The sequence below is a fragment of the Uloborus diversus genome, chromosome 1, assembly GCF_026930045.1.
Source record: "Uloborus diversus isolate 005 chromosome 1, Udiv.v.3.1, whole genome shotgun sequence".
NCBI classification, from domain to species: Eukaryota; Metazoa; Arthropoda; class Arachnida; order Araneae; family Uloboridae; genus Uloborus; species Uloborus diversus.
The window spans coordinates 248,379,165-248,396,942 of NC_072731.1; the positions used below are offsets into that span (position 1 = coordinate 248,379,165).

The window sequence follows — 17,778 nt, forward strand, 5'->3', positions numbered from 1 at the left end:
ATCTCAGTGCATAGGAAACAGAATTGTGGCTTTTGTTAAATCAGACATTTTTGTTACAAAAGCTTCTTCTCTAGCTTAAGGGAAGCATTTACATCAATCCACTAAAATCAGACTTAAAATATATTTAAAATTCTGGTTGTCAAAAATTTTGTTTAGGTGAAAAATGTTATTATGTGGGTAGTAGTATATTTTTGCCTTTTTTTTAGATTTTTGAAGTATGACAGATACCATTTAGTGGTGCTTCAGTTTTGCTAGTCTCCAGTAATCGGCCCCATGTGCCAATAGTCACTAAAAAGTGTTTTGCAACGTGTTACTAGTTACTCTTCTGATATTTTTGCAGCAACAATATTATACGGGTTGTACTATTGATTTGAATCCTGCTGAATCTACTGGTTTTTTTTTAAAGAGAAACAATACCAAATCAATATGTTTGGCCATCACAGTCAGATATTGCAACTGTAGAGAAAAGTTTCCTTTTTTTATGGTGCCTTAGAATCTTCGGGTAATGTTCCTTTTTCTGTGCAAACAGCTAAAATTCATAAAATCAAAACAGCGTACTGACTGATGAAACAGAAATAATATCAATATTTTTTTCCTTGTAACACTCCAAATTTGTTTTTACTTCTCTAAAATACTTTTTCAACATCAAGATGTGTGATTTAACATGATTAACTGAATTATTCCTTGAAATACTATGTGAGATACTAACAGTTAAGCTGCTGTGAATCTCTTCCGGTAATGTGATATAGTCATTTTTCCAGTATTAATATGCTCTGTACAGATTAAATAACTAAAATAAAATAATTAATAAAAGATTCTTTTTTTTTATTACGAATAGTAATATTTTTTCTTCGGCATATGATTTTCCTCGAAAAATTTTAAGGCTCTAGTAAAATTCCTCGGAAAAGGTTATTTCAGTTAAAAAGTCGAAAAAAAAATCCACAAATAAAAGGTCAAAGAACATCTAAGGGAAATAACAGGAATGTAGCGCGATCTGAGACCTCAAGTCCCCTGTTAATGTCCCTTTTCTCCTACCTATTGGGAAACGTGAAAATGTATAACGTAACTAATTTGTTCATTTACATGGAACACTCCCATTTCCAGACAGCTGATTGACTAAATTCAGGTTCCGTAAAAAACGTGAGAAAGAATCGCATACGACATTTTAAAAACATACAGAATAGAGCCAGAAAAGCAGGAACATCTTGAAAAGTAAATAAGAGACCACGAGTGAGAAACCGATCGATAAAAAATACCAGGTTCCTTGAGGACAAGCTAAAATAAAGGTCGCACGCTGAAATAAATCACCACAATTTCAATGAAAATGAAAAATTAACACCATGATAAACACCAAATCCGTCAGCATCTGTGTTCTCAGCTCCCCCAGAACACTATTTTGTTTTCCTATCGCTCGTTTGTAGTGCTGTCGTTCGCCATTTTCCTAAAAGTAAATTCATAACGAAAGCAAAAGAATTATAGGGAAAATGTAAAACCGTTCCTTTATGAAAGCAATAGATGTAAATGCTTTAAAAATTGATTTACAAAGATAAGCTCTCAATCTTTTGTTTAAATAATGATTTAAAAAAAAAAAGGCCTCAGTACATTCGAACTCGTGTACTGAGCTGAAGTGAAGAGTTGACTCCATATATGAAGCGCAGCGCCACCTATAGCCATAAACGTATTTTTTTTTAAAGTTTCTTTCATCAAAAATATGATAGAAATTTACTGTTTTAATGAAGTGTGCAAATTATGAATGATATGCCATTCCTCTTTATGTTTGTCTTGCTTGTTTATGTAATAGTACCTCAGTGAATGGGAATATATAAAGCTTTAAAATGATTATTCAAGAACCAGTTCAGGTATATCATAGTTTTCATTACATTTCTTGTATTATGACCGTGTTGTCTATATTCCAAATGTAATTTTACTGCAGCAGATGCACTTTTACACTGTATTTTTCATTATTATGCTTTAAGTTTTTGAAAAAAAAATTTAAGTCGACTATTAGAGAAACTTAACTACAGATTGATTTAGTGACAGTGTTTTTGTTTATGTTGAGTAAATGAACTTCTTTCCTTAAAAATTTTGAAACCAAACAAAATGTAGCTTTTAAAATTGTTGTTAGTGCCGAAACGTTGTTACTTTGTTAATCTTATTCCAGTGACATATGCATATTTTACATGAAGTGTCTTTGTGTAACCAGATGAGTAATTTAACATTTCTTTGTGCTGGTGTAATAAAATGATTTAGTGCTAGTCATCAGTTCTTAATTCTTTTTGGTCAGGGAGCATTAATAACATTATGGCAATATTTGAAGTTCCAAGCACACTTGATATTACAACACTCCTTACCTTCAAACAATAGTTTGGAGGTAATGAATCTCAGCTGCAATGAAAGGCTGGCTCGGTTATTGACTGTTCTAGGCTGATGAGTTCATTAGAATTACGAAACTGCAGTCTCGGTCTCTGAGTGTCATAACCAGGCTGTTGGCATGTTGCGTGTGTAGTTCTACCTTAGCCCCAGTCTTAAGAGCGGTAACTTGCTGCTTATTACCTTAACTTATGAGCTAAATACTTCCCTTGCTTACATTCTCTCACTGGAGTCATAAATTAATTTTATTCACTAGTTTGTAGGTAATGAATCTGGGCTACAACGAGAAGACAAGTCTTCGGCTTGTTTACTGAATATTGGATGTCATAATCTGACTGACAATATAATTAGGCTTGCCAGACATCCCGGTTTTCAGCCAAAATCCCAGCGTCCCGGCTAGTTTGTTTCATGTCCCGGAAAAAGATAAATTTGATTAGATGACCAAAAAAGTCTAAAAATAATTAATTGTTAAAGATTATTTTGAAAAATTATTTTGTCATTTGAAACATGGACTTGTTAATCTTTATTATATTAATTTTACAGCTAAGGAGTAAAAAGTTTAAATTTATCTGCTTGGGTCATTCATTGTTACCCCTGGTTTAGGCTCATAATTAGTCATTATTCATAGCATTCAGAAGGAACTACTCTCTAAAACACGCTAAAAACCAAAACCAGGCAAGGGTGTGTTCCCTTCAAGTGTGTTTGGGATCCGAAATTTCCAAAATAAATTGGACTGGCAACACATTCTAAAGCTGAGAAACTGTTTCAAAAAAAAACTTTCAAGATGTTTCTTTTTAATTTTGTTTGCATATTTCAAAAAGTTTTACAGGGGGCAGGGGAGGGGTTGAGTTCTTCGTTGTTTCGGAAAATTTCTCTGGTTTCCTTTTGAATACTCACGACGAGGGGGGGAGGGGTCCCGGTTGAACATTTCAGAATTCTGGCAAACCTAATATAATGCATGTAGCAAAAAAGAAGTCTTCCTAAAAATGTTGCCTGTTTTATTTTTATACTTGCATTTAGTTGTATGCGCTTGCGCAAACACTTTATATTTTTATCTTACTGCGGTGCTCAGTATTACATTTTTTCTTTTTTTAATTTTACTTTTTAGGCAGCTGTTTGGCATGCTTTAAATCACTATGCGTTTGAAGATGCAATTTTCATTGGCGAGAGACTATTTGCTGAAGGTTTGTATCATGTTCATTATTTCCCGAAAGTGTATTTATCTTGATCCCTTTACTAAATTTTCGATTCAGATTTTTAATAGTTTAAGTATTTATTTTATTCAGACACACCGCAGCTCTTCTATTCAAGTTTTTAGGTCACCTATGTTTTTATGCATAAAATTTGACTGTAAATAATAAATTCTGAAAGTTTACACATTTAGAATGTTTGAATTTTGCTTCTGAATTTTAATTACGATAAAATTATTTATCACCACTGAAGAGACTAAAATATCAGAAAATCACTTGGAATAAATTATAATTTGTAATAGGGCTGTTTGGTTTAAACCATAGTTTTTCCGCAAATGTTTTCATAAAAATGTTTTCAGTATAAAGTTCCTTCTTTTTTTTGTTACTTAAAACCAAAATTTGAGACTCTTTCCCTTTAAAAAATCAGTCTTGAGAATCTGCAACTTTCACCCCTGCATAGTTAAGATTCTTATATTGTGCTATATTTATTACGTTGTGTTTTTGTTGCTGGACTAAGTTTTTGATATATTTTTTCATACTTTAATTTTAATCTTCTTTTTTTTAAACCTTTAGTGGATTCAGATGACACGTTGCACCTTTTAGCTACTTGTTATTATCGTGCAGGAAGGACTGCTGCTGCATATTCCCTTTTAAAACGTAAAGGATGTCGAAGTCCTCAATGTCGTTTTTTATTTGCGAAATGCTGTTTTGATTTGAAAAAGTAAGTTCATTTTCAGTCGATGCTGTACAATGTTAGTAGTGTTTTGACAACTGTAAGATTTCTGAGAAAAATTGAACTGTATAACTTACATTTATTTAGTTAATTTTTTCTTGACTGGCATCCTATAGTGGGAAAACAGTTTTTAATAAAACTAGTTGATTTTTTGAATCTTTGATTTAAATTAATTTCATTAATTTAGTTATGACTAGCTGAATAATGATTTGATATTTAAATCATGCAAAACCTTGTAAACATATGTCTAAGATATACAAAGTTTTAAAATGAAAATATTTGCTCCAATAACTAATCCTTTATTATACAAATAGATGTTTACTAGGTTTAGTGTGATCTTTCAGTCATTTTTTAGCAGACAGAGACCTAAAAATAAGTCCTTGATCAGTGGCGCACACAAGGGAGGGGTCCAGGGGGTCCGGAGCCCTCCCAAAGGTCTTGCTTTTTTTCCCGCTTGATTACGATTCTGTGTATTTTGTACGTAAAATAAATTCAAACAAAGGAAACATTAATTTCAGTTCTAATAAGTGAAAAAAATCCTCATGATAAAAGATTTTTGTTAAATATTGTGCACTTTTCCTATAACGAATTGCCTATTACAAGCAGAATGGTGATTATAAATGAATACACTAAAAAACCATGTTTTAGTTTTGTAATTACAGATTACACCAAATGAGATTCTATGAACTTCTAAATCATATGCTGCTTCTACAACGATCAATTTGATTTGTTGAACCCATTTTTTAATTATGAGAAAAGTTAATGCGTATATTATTTTGCTGTTTGGTAATTTATTTAAGTATATTTTATTAAATAACACAAACTGTTCATTCAATAGTTTATTTTTTACTGTTTTTCGTTCTTGAGAATCGAAAAAAACAAATCAATATGTTTGACGGCGTAATGGGGATATGATATAAGACTGAGGCTTTCGATCTTGGACCCTCTCCTTGCAAAATTCCTGTGTGCGCCACTGTCCTTGATAATATAATGTATCTAAAACATCTTATAAAAAATAGCTGATAACTTGAAGAATAATGCTTGCCATAATTTTCAGCAAATAAAATGATTTTTTTTTTCTTTATTTTCTTGGACAAGCTTGCATTATGTGTGTGTAGTTTACAATTTCTGTTCAAAAATACAATTTAAATAAATTCTTCTATGTGTGGATATTTTTACATCAAATTGATATAATTTGTGTACAGGGCTCTTGTCAGTTTGGTCACTGGATCCCCATCACCACCACCACATTCACTAATCCTATTCTTAGCCGGGACCCCAAAGGATTAGTCCCCTAGTTTCCAACTAGGCTGACATGACCTTTCAGTAACCCTGTTCGTATCTACTATGTTTCTACATCTAGTGTAGTCCAAGCTTTTATTGTTTACTTTTTTACTTCATTATTGAAGAGATAGAAGAGAAAAGGAAAGCCACACACACACACACACATGTTGACCAGGAGACATATTCATGGGCATGTTGATTTTGAAGTGTTTCAATAAACTATGGCTTTTGTTTTCTACAAGATATTTTTTTTTTTTCATGAGAACAAACAATATTGAATAACATTGTTCTCTGGAGAATTCTAAAATTCATATCTCGAGAGTTCAGACTATAAATTTATAATTGTCAGTTTAGTTTCAAAAGCTCTTAAGTTATTATTTCTGGCTATTCCAGATTTTCAGAAGCTGAATTCTCCATTACTGGGAATGCTGTTGCAAAACCTAGAAGTCTGGATGAAATTGTAACTGAATTTGGTGATTTCTCTTCTTTTGCAATTCAACTCTTAGGCCATGTGTGTCATAAAACTTCAAGAGATACCAAAGCTGCAGAAGCTTACAGGTTAGTGCATGTTTTTTAATTTGAAAATGAAAATAAAATTGTTTATTTTTTAAAGTAAATAGCCATTTTCCTCACCATTAATTATTGATATTTTCAGGAAAAGCTTGAAGTTAAATCCGTTTCTGTGGTCTTCGTATGAATCTCTTTTAAGTTTAGGTACAAAATGTTTTTTATAACTCATTCTAGTGGAAAAGTCAAATGTTTGATTGATTATAAAACTTTGTATTTTTTTTCCTTAAATAGGTGAAAAGCCAGATCCTAGACAGATATTTAATATCAGCAATGTTGATCACCTATCACTATGTCATGGCACTAACCCTTTAGTAAATTTAGTAAATAAAACTTCTGTGCCAAATAATGTAAATTATATCAAAGAAACTCCTGTTGTATGCAATGATATCATGCAGGTAAGATTTTTTTCTTTAAATGTTTTTAAAACTGTTTTACTTGAATTAGTGTTTAGTATCAAATAAAAATATTACCAAGCATAAATTTAATGTCAGGCACGGAGTAGAGATGGGAATGGTCAGAGAAAAAAACTGGAAATTTTGAGGGGAAAACCTTTTTTTTTTTTTTTCTGGATAGGGTTATTTCCACTCAGAAAATGTTTGAAATTTCTTGCAAAAAAAGTGTTTTGATTTACAATGTTTACATTCCAATGCCTTTTTTATTCTTTTACTTTTAATATTTTTTTTAATGTTCAGTACCCCAGGTGAAAGCACTATGATGCAAGATAATTTAATTTCCCTGTCTTGCTTTTCTCCCTAAAACTAAATGTATACACAGGGCAGAATAATATCAATAACACAAATTAGTGGATATGTTTTAGTTACAATATTAATATATTTTCATATCATGTGTGTGTGTGCGTACATATGCAGGATTTGAAATAAGGCATGGGATTGTGCGAAACACAAGCTAAGTTGTGAAATCCCATTGCTGTTTAACGCATCAACTGCTAGGGACGAGATAACTCGTCCTCCAGAATTACACTGTATGCGCTAGGGACGAGATAACTCTTCCTCCGGCCCCACTACTGTGTTTGCTTTGAAAACATTTTCTGATGCAAGCAGGCGTGCGTGCGATCAAACGAGATACCTTATGTGTTGTCCCTTGCTTTGAAAAATATCACAGTGTGGAAAATCTCTAGAAAAAAAATATATAGAATTTGTTTTGTATGCTGTATTATTCATGAAAAAGTCCAATAAAACTTTTCCTTCAAATTGTTTCAAATAATTAGCTTAGCGCAGGGAGTCCATATATAGGCTGTCGACGACGCAGTCAATGTGTTAAAATACACTGTAGGAATTTCCTCTCTTAAATTTTAGTACGCAATCACTGCCAAAAGCTCAAAAAATGTGATAATACTTCAATATGGCAAAGGCATCCCTGAAGTAAAATTGTATATTCATGACAACAGTGCAGTAGCAGGAATTTCAAGCAAATGTTTTAATTTGCTACTTGATGGGCTATAATTCTCCAGTATATCAAATGAATAGTAATAGCCCAAGTTTTGCAATGAATAATCAAAGCTAATAAATTAGCAAAGTGTGAAGCGTAAATGGAAGATCTAAAATATCAATTCATTTCCTATGTATTATTCAACTCTTTAAATACTTGCTATAGATTATAAAAAATAAAAAATTGGTTTATCGTCAATTTTCAAATGTTGAAAAAATTTTTGTTTTAGGAATCTAGTCAACTTTCTAGTAAAATACAAATTGTTCCTGTGTCACCAATTCCATCAATCTACAGCAGTCAGTCTCCTTTAGCGTTCATCAGATCAACTCCAGATGTTGCTATCGAAGTTTATACACCTGAAAATAACTCTTGGGTTCCTTTTCCTACGTTAGCTAAGAAAAAGATTTCAAAAAATTGTAGAAATTTATTTGGTACTCAAGCTTCACATTCCCCTATCACACCCTGGTGAGTACATTAGTGTTTCATTTAATAGCTATTACATTGTTATTGGCAGCTAGAATCATCTTTAGAAACTGATGCAACTTAGATTTTTAAAATATGTATACATAAATTTATTTTATAATTGATGCTGTGATAATAAACTTTTAAAAATAATTTTAAATGTTTTTTCAGTGTTTAAAAATAAAGCTATTAAAATAAAAGTTTGACTAATTGGCTTTTAATCTAAGTATAGTGAGTTAAAATGTGATTTTATTGTTAAAATACTTTTATTCAAAATTCTTGTTAAAATGTTTTATAGTTTTGGCATCTTACCCCTGTCAACTCCAACTTCAAATCAAGACCATGAAGTTCCAGGTTCTGATAAATCCTGTTTGAAAAAGGTATTTGATCTTTTTTACCTTATTAATTTCAATTCACTCAAATTTAACACTAAGCTTTAAATAATATTTGGGGAATGAAAAATTCGAGCAGAAAGCTCTCATATTGTATTTCATTAATTTATTAGCTTTCTTTTTTCTTTGCTTAGTGCTAAATAATACTTTTATCAACTATTTTAAACTCAAAATTTAAACTTTTGTGAACATAATTATCTTTTCCAATTCATTTGTTTTTTTGAATAAGTTTTAGATCTGAACCTGCATATAAATCATCATCTAGATTTGATAAGCACAGCTTATCCAAATTTCAGATTTCATGTACTGCAACGTATGTTTTGGAAAACTTTATACTCTATTCCTCTTCTACATGGAAACCAATCATGTATAATTTTGGTGCATATTTGTTTTTTATTAGTACCGTCGAGCCCACTTAATGGAATATCAGATAATAGAATATCCCACTCAATGTAATAAAATTCCCGTTTACTACACCGTTGATATGTGTTATTTTTATCCCGGGTAATAGAATATCCCGCTTATTAGAATAATTTTTCCTGGCAAATTGCCTATTCCATTAAGCGGGCTCGACTGTAGTTAGTTTATTTTAAAACCAATAGTGTGCTATAAATAGTGAAATTTCTCTTCCCATAAAACATTTGAAAACTCTTTCAAGAGAGTTTTATTCCTATATTTTTCAGTTAATGGAAATGTTTCTTACTAATATCTTTTTACTTTCTTTTTTTTTTAACACTAAGGGGCTCTGCCCCCTGCTCGCTAATGCTCACCAACCCCCGAAGATTGCTTCACAATCTTATTTGATTCGCAAAAATTTAAATCGTCAGTTAGAAAGAAACTCCATTTAAATCAAAAAGCACCCCTTCCCCGGGTTTCAAAATAACTTGCACCGACTTGCTGAGGCTAAGGAACTCCTGAGCATCGCAAAACTGCTGTTTTGTACATTTGAAAAGTAGCTTTCATGTTCGTGGTCTCTAGTAATATATTTTGCTCTTTAGCTTGGGGCTTGAATTAAGTTGATCCTAAGATTTTCCGTAAGAATCGAAACCCTTAAAGTTTGAATAAGAAAGAGGAAACATGCGAATCGAAAAGACGTAACTATGGCAACGCCAAATAAAACATCAGTAATTTTAATGGAGATAATATTATTCAAACTTGATTTTTAACTGCTTGTAACTTTTTTTCCTTTGGAGATGGAAGCCAAGTTTTTCGACCATAAGTCGAGTAGGATCTGGAGTAAAAAAAGCCGCTCTTTTCAGTGGTGTCAAAATGAAAACTGTGGGACAATTCCTTCGCTTTTTACTGATAGATTTAATAAAGAAAGTAGTGCTTAAATTTTAGGTAAACCTAAAGCAGTTCGAGCTAAAAACGCAAATAACTCTCGCTGTATTTAAGTTAGGGCATTGAAATAAATCACGTAGATTGCGCGGACAATTCTACCCTCTCCAACGATATATAATAATATGTGTAAGTTATTTTTCACCCCTTTAAAAAGCAATAATAGGTAATTTACGTGAAATTTGAGCTTAAAAAATTAATTACAAAAAAAAAACATTTAAATTTAAAAAAATAAAACCCCAGGTGCACACCCTCGGTGCTCAAAATAATTTTGTGCAAAATTTCAAGGCTGTAGGTGCTATGGGGTCTCCTGGACGTAGGTCCGCCACAGACTTCCTTCCAGAATTTCTTTGAAACCTTACTTTTATTTACTATAAAAAGATACTAATTTTTTCTTTTGTATTTATAGACACCAATGACTAGGAGAAGTCAAGAAGGAAATCCACCAAAATTTCAAATTTTTAGTCAATCTGGAAACAATAACAACAGCAATACAACTATACCTCAAACACCTCAAGCCAGGTAAGTTCAATTTTTAGAGCCAAATATTTAAAATTTGTAGCTAAACAGATATACACAGGCTTAAACATTAATGCCATTAGTAAATAATTTAAATATGGAATTGATTATTCATGAAATAGATGGTCAGAGTTCCCAATCCTTGAAAAGTCCTTGAATTTTATTTTGCTAACTAGGGACCCTGAAAAAGTATTGATTTCCCCATGAGCCCTTGAAAATATGAAATGTTGCGGTTTTTTATGTGGTAGTCCCAATTTATTTTTGCATTTTGAAATTTGATTGTATCTGCTTCTGTAAAACTCTCCGTTTTTCTTTTATATGTGATTCTACTCATTGTTCATCACTAATTTTTTGGCTCCCCCCTCCCCAATCTTTTTATTTTATGTTCTGTAGTAGAGGACTTGCACACTTGTCATTTTGTCGCACCCACTAGAAACTTTCAATCATGTGTTTAACTTAAAATTATAGTGATTTTAGAGAACAAAATTAGTTAAAAATATGAAAGATGACTGGGATTAGGAGAGAATATTGACAGTGTCTTAATAGCAAAATAATGCAGATTCCCCCCCCCCCTATTTCGTCTTTTTTCTTTCTTTTTTTTTAAATCTATGATGATATTATTTAATTTAATAAATACATAACCTCTTCACCTTTTGCACTTGTACTTAGGCATTGTTCTCTCTTTTGTGCAATCTTAATTTGATTTAAGCTAACTTTTTTAATCAGATGAAATAGTAGTGTTCATGTAAAAGTTTTATTGGTGGCCATCGGCCATTTCCAAAAGTTGACAAGTCTATTTATTCCACTTTTACAACATTGTGCTAAAATTATGAACTCTTTGTGTTAAAGTACGGAAAAAATCAAGCAAAAGTAATGTTTCGAAACATGAAAACTGAACAGATGGTTTCAAGCATATCAATTGAAAAATATAGATGTTTGACCATGAAAAATTACAGGAGTAAGAAATTTTTGTGAATGGCACTATTTATGTAGTATTTCCTTAGTAATTTCTAAAGGATGAACAATTACTATATTTTAATCAAATAGTTTAAAATGTTATCAATAAAGATTATTTTCAATTAATAACAGGGTTCGCGTTTACGCGCTATAGCGGGTTTTTTACGCAAATTCGCGGAAAGGGGACGCAACTTCCGCGAAAATTCGGGTCCTAGGGACCCAGAAAACCCAAAAGATAAGAAAAAAAAATTGTGGAAAATGCTGAAGATCCATTTAGTAATTGCTTTTAAGCTTCAATAACCAGGAGAATCAACAGAAAGGAATTAAAATGACCCTATCTCTTTATCAGCTATTCAAACAAACCCCTATTGTTGACCAGTCAATGGAGTTTTATTAGTGATAAGACTGGAACTTACAGTGACCTCCTGGACTGAGCTCAGGGAGCAAAATATTGCAGATTCATAAATAGTCCATTGTACTGTAAACTGTACAAGCTCTCCCTCAACTTTTATCTTTCCTGAAAACAGCAATGAAGACTAAAAGTAAGAGTGTGGTTTCAATGTAACCTTCAGGATTAATACAAGACAACTGTACAGTAAAAGCATATATCTATTTGGCACTCATGTAACCAGAATTATTTTTTGAAAATCATGCATCCCCAATAACAGGATAGGAGAAAAAAAAATGGCGAACATTTTCCCGATCGCGCTGAACACAAAGTTCTGAACTTCACACATTTTTCTTCTTAAATTGCTTATGAATACTTGAACTTTATACAAAAGCACTTTAAGCTTGTCCTCTTTCTAGTAATTCATCTCTTTCTGATGGGTTTTTTTTACTTGGACTTGCAAAAGTCAGGTATTAATCGATTTTAAAAATAGCACGGAAGCCAAAACAGATATTTTGAAAGAGTCAAAATTAAGTCAAATGTACTGATTTAAGATGAGCAGTTTTCACACTCCTGTGAGAGAATGGTTCGGTTTTTGCGATCGCGATTTTTGCGTTGGGTTCATTCGCTTGCGATTTTTTTTCTTCTATTTCTATGTAATTCCCAATGATACTTGATGATAGTTCATGCTGGATAGGGGGAAGGGGGCTTTTTGGTATTTTCATCTAGAAAAAATTCCAGGAAAATAAAGGTAAAGGAAGTGCTTTCTGCTTGATCAATCAGAGGACTTGTTTAGTATTTTCTGGTAAAATCCAACTTTAATTTTTTTTAAAGTAAATTTTGAGTGTGATTATCTCATTGTAACTGATCAAATAGTTTCTCACATAACTAAGTCTTGCAAGTGTATTATTTGAAAATAATTTTACAATGATAATCATAAAAAATAAAACCAATTTAGTTTATTTCATAACTTTTTTAAATCACTATGTGGATAGTTTTTTTCCCAAGTATTAACCTTTTTATATTATTCATTTTTATGGTAAGATTTTCTGTTTAAAATTTAAGGGACTCATTTTTTCCACCAAAGAACCCAAATCTGTTTCATTAATGGGTCCCTGGGACTCAGGTTACGGATAGTTGAGCGCAAACACTGAATAATAAAAAGTGTGAAACAGAAAAAAATTTGGTGTGATTAAATATTTATTTGCGTTAAAGTGAAATTTCATATTTATAGATTTAAAAATTGACTTGATATTTAAACATATGCACTTTTTCCTAAAAGCAATTTGAAGCAATTCTTATCTGAATGTAATTATTGAACAGTGATGTTCCAGCAGAAGAGTAGCAGAGAGTGCCGCCAGTCTTACCCTTTCGTAGGTCGTTTTTGGTTTGTGAATTGAGCCGAGGGACTGCAAAAACCAACCAGAAAACATTTTTTGATTATTTTTCTTTCTCTTTTACCCTCTCACCAGTCTTACATAATATAGACGAACGCGCGAACGGCGTTCGCAGAAAATTTTTGGCTCTGCAGAAATTTTTTTTCAAACTGCTACCGTTGATTTAAAAAAATATATGTATATATATTTTATTTTTTTTAAAGGGAATTTTTAAGAAAATCCCAGAATTTATTTCTGTTAAAGCCTTTCTCCAAAAGCATTTTAAAGCACATGTGTAAAAAAAATAATGGTTTTGGCAGTGGTTCAGTTGGTGAAAAATAAGCAAACTATATGTTATTGTAAAAAAAAATTAAATGATGTAATGATTTAAAGCACTTTTTTTTTGTCTCTTTCATATTTGAATATAAATTTAATTTTTTATTCAAGGGTGAGTGAGGCAAAATAATTATTTGCAGAAAATTTTCCAGTTAGGATTTGTGTTCGCAGAAAGCTTTTCATTTTATCTAAGTCTGCCTCTCACGCTCATGAAAGTTCTCTTAAATTTAATTCTAAATGTCATTTTCTGGACATAATTTTGCATTTAACACCATGTAAATGATCAATAGGTTGAAATGTTCAAGAAATTGGCACAACTTATCTAGAATCTGGTAGTTTAGTGATTTTTCCCCAATTTTGCAGATTTTCCCAGTTGTTCACCATCTTGAAGTTGTAAGCAAGGAAATGGCCCTGCATTTAAAGGTTCACTGGGATTATTTAATTAAAAAATGCTTTCTCATGCCTAAAATATATAAACTTACAGTCCTTGAATTTTTAGAAAAGGTCCTTGAAAAGTCCTTGAATGAGAGTGGAAACCCTGATGATTTGTCTAGTGAAACTTGTAATGTCATCTAAAGGCCCAAAATATTTATAACTCTATAGTCAAGTGACTTTACGGAGAATCTTCATTACTGTTTTTGAGCGACTGAAATTTATTTGATGTTAAAACAGAGTTGTCACTACGATTTCAACTGTATTTACAATAGCAGATTACAAAACATCTATACAAAACCATAACACAGTTAAACCTCTTCGAGCTGCCATCCCCTCTTAATGGCTAATTTTCTATGGCACAGTTTTTTTAGCCATTAGACTTCATGTTAAAAACAACCCCATTAAATGGCCTTTGAGTCGGTGCCTCCATCCCATTTTTCAGGAAAATCTATTCACTTTCTGTTTCTAACCTACAGCCTTTCAGTTTAAGGAGGAGAAGTCTTAATGGCTGTTAACAAAATCCAGTGAGTTTGAGGTAAAATTGTCAGTCTCATTTATTTTATTAGTTGAACAGTGCGTGTGTGTGATCGATCTGGGTTGGAAACAACAGTCTCAAAGATCATTTTTATGAATCTCGAAGAACGTATTGAGGTGCTGAGCAATATTTGCATGGAAAATTAGCAAGGGTAGCATGAAAAATTCTTTCCAGACAAAAGAGCAGTGGAGTGCTTTGATAATTACATTTCCAACTGAGAGAAAAGTTAATGAGTCTGGTTAATGAGTCTGCAAAAATAAGCATTTTTCAGTCAAATCTAAATCAATTAAAGTTTAATTTAAATTAACAAATCAGCTGGCTGTGTGCATTATTAACATTTTAAGAACAAAAAAATTTTTGTGCATTTCAGTCACTAGTTCGAACTTGGACGATCAATTTACCAATACGTCTTGTATTCATCAGCAAGTTAAGTTTTCAACTGAAGTGATTTTAAAGATAATAGATAAAGTCGATGCAAATTCGAAATTTGGGTGCAAGGTTTGAAATTAACATCCTAAATCGAAAAATGACTTTGAAAACAATTGCTGGAGAGTAAAAACTTAAGTCACAAATGGTATCCTTTCTTCAAAAAATTTAAACAATAATTAAGTAAAATACTATTTTCCCTTCATTAAAGTCTCAAACTTCAATTTATGTGTTACACTTGCTTATATTATATATAGAAGTTACATTGCAAAATGTAACAAAAACCTTTTAATAGGGCCTCATACTGGTGAGAGTACTTACTAGTGATCTGTCACTGTACTTACTAATGATGGTAGCGTTTCTTAGTTTTTATTTTTGTAATTGAGTCAAAACAATCAGGTTTAATAAATCAAATTATGTTGCAAATGTTAAGAAAAAGTAAAAAACTGGAATTATTTTATTAATATAAAAATCCCAGGGAAAAATTAATGTAGCTTAGAGTAGTTGTAGAAATTATGTTTGTGATTAAAGTTATTTTTCTTGAAAAGGTTTGATTGTTATTTTTATCAATTTAATCACTGAAATAATAAAAGATTTTTTAAAAACTACTTTTGGAGCTAAAAGTAAGTATTATAGCACTTGAAACTTTGTTGTTTATTACAGGGCCAGATTTAGGGGAGGGCAGGTGGGGCTACTGCCCCGGGGCCTCCACAACAAAGGGGCCCCCACAATAAAATTTTTACAAAATATCCTTACTTTCAAGGGTCGTAAATATCAGATATATACATATATATTAAAATATTCGAATATATATCAAAGTATCGGATATTTTCGAAAATATGATGATCTTTTCGAACCCTGATTAGGGGCCTCCACATTTCCAAATCCGGCCCTGGTTTATTATCTTAATAGTGGTGGAATTAGCAAGAAAATGCAACACACTTTAATCACGCATCTTCTTAAACTAATATTAATTGTATAAACTTTTTTTTTTCAACAACAACAAAAAACATGATTTTCATCTATTACATTCATGAGTGATATTTATTTTATATTTTTTTGTTTTTAGTTTGTCTCAAGTGGCTCCACAATTTGATTCAGTTGTAAGAAGAAGTAAACGAATCTTCAGCCATTCTAATTCTGTCAAGGAAAATAATAAAAGTTCTTCCAGAAACAGACTAATATCAACAAAAACTCCTTCTAAAAAAACTAAAGCGCATTCAACACGAACATCTATGTGTGAACCGAAAGAAAGTGAACTGAATGAAATTAATAAGTCTGATATTCAGTGCGAAAATAAGTTATCTAATTCTGTATCTATAATGCAAGCAGCTTTGAGCATGCAAAAAGCCTCAGCAGGTAGAGTATAAGTTTAAGATAATTGTGTGCATTGTTCTCTGTCGTTACAAATTTTAAATGCTTGAATATAAAATACTTGTTGAATACAGCACCTTTTTTTTTTTTGCTGTATTCAAATTTTCGTTTTGCTGGGGGGAGGGGGGGTTCCATGTTTCTAACATTAAATTTTGTTTCATACTGCAATGTGTGTCCCACATTGTTTGAATGAGAAACAAGTAGAAAATTCCAAATTTCTCCCCAGACATATTATAAATGAACATTACTTTAAAATTTTTCATTCTAATTGATACTGGATCATTTTGAAATAGGGCCCTTTTCCTTCTCTGTCAAACCATTTGCGAAATTTCTATGCAAAAACAGTTTGAGGAAGGAGTTATTACATCTATCCAAAGCAACATGATTCTGTGCTGGCACCAGAATAAGTCTATATATTTGAGTAATCAAAAGGGCTTACACTAGAAACAAATCATCAGCTTTCAGTGCTATCAGTTCAAACTAAGGCAATTAAAATTTATTGCTTTTATAATGCCTCAATTTATTAATTTTATGTTACACCTTATTAGTTTGCAAGTGAAATGTTCAGTATATAGTGAAATTAATTGCCTCAGTATCTGCCTGAATAAGTAAATATCTAAATATTTGATTTGTAGTCAATAGTCATAGATCCTTCAACAATACAACTGCAATAGTCGTCACCCTCATATTTTATTGAAATGGTACTAGCTGCGTTGCCCAGCATTGCACGGGCTAACTTAAAAATGGATGTTTTTGTAATACTGTGACATCAGTTGCTATAGCACTAAGGACTAAATAAATGAGTGTGATGCAGGGTTTGTTGAACATCAGTAAAGCATATTTTTGGCAAAAATCTCATTAACGTTAATATAGTTGTCACACAAACCATGAGTATTTTCATTTAACACAACATATAAAATTATATGCATTATCAACTATAACCTGTGAAAATGAATTACATTAAATAGACTGCATGTATCCATAATATTTATAGCTTCTACATAAAATGACACATATTGTTGGTTGATTATATATGAAGTTAAAGCATCTGGACCTATTAAGTACCAATAATTGCATTTCTTTAATATCTAGTCATCAGTTTCCAATTAAGCTTAATCATTAAAAGCATTTTTTTTTCCATTTAATGAAATCTAAACAATATTAGTTTAATGTGTTCTTTAAACAACAAAATGTCTTTCAATAGTAAAAAAGAGGAAAGAAAAACAGAGTTATTATAATTCGAAAACTCACCCATGTGAAGGGAAAAGCTGAACAAAATAAACATGATGGGTCAAACATCCCAAATTAACCAAGATATGAGGCTGGTTATGATAAACTTTAATTTCATTTTTTTAAGAGAAACTTGGCAATCAAAAATGAAAAAGGCTGACGATAAATAAAGGTTATGCTGGAATAGAGTAACTGGTAAAATTCATTGGTTGTTTTGATGACGTCATCACTACTGAAACAATTACAGTAAAACCCCTCCTAACAGACACTCCTCTTATGCGTACAATTTTTTAATCCCTGATTCCAAGGCAAATAACATTATTAAACCCCTATCCTGCAGACACCCCTCTATTGTGAACAAAAAAAAATTGTCCCCTTAGCATCCGCATTTGAGCAATTTTACTGTATTTAAAT

The 17,778-nt window shown here is 31.6% G+C and overlaps 1 protein-coding gene across 1 annotated transcript in view; it reads left to right on the forward strand.

The window, feature by feature from the left end:
* The first annotated feature begins 1,703 nt into the window (after positions 1 to 1,703).
* Positions 1,704 to 17,778, forward strand: part of LOC129226626 (cell division cycle protein 27 homolog) — a 28,559-nt gene continuing 12,484 nt past the window's right edge. The window contains exons 1-10 of the mRNA XM_054861260.1: positions 1,704 to 1,859; positions 3,479 to 3,554; positions 4,134 to 4,281; positions 5,971 to 6,135; positions 6,233 to 6,291; positions 6,379 to 6,542; positions 7,826 to 8,061; positions 8,357 to 8,438; positions 10,198 to 10,310; positions 15,830 to 16,119. Coding sequence (XP_054717235.1) covers positions 1,836 to 1,859; positions 3,479 to 3,554; positions 4,134 to 4,281; positions 5,971 to 6,135; positions 6,233 to 6,291; positions 6,379 to 6,542; positions 7,826 to 8,061; positions 8,357 to 8,438; positions 10,198 to 10,310; positions 15,830 to 16,119 — 1,357 coding nt within the window. The 5' untranslated portion in view covers positions 1,704 to 1,835. The remainder of the gene's footprint in view (positions 1,860 to 3,478; positions 3,555 to 4,133; positions 4,282 to 5,970; positions 6,136 to 6,232; positions 6,292 to 6,378; positions 6,543 to 7,825; positions 8,062 to 8,356; positions 8,439 to 10,197; positions 10,311 to 15,829; positions 16,120 to 17,778) is intronic.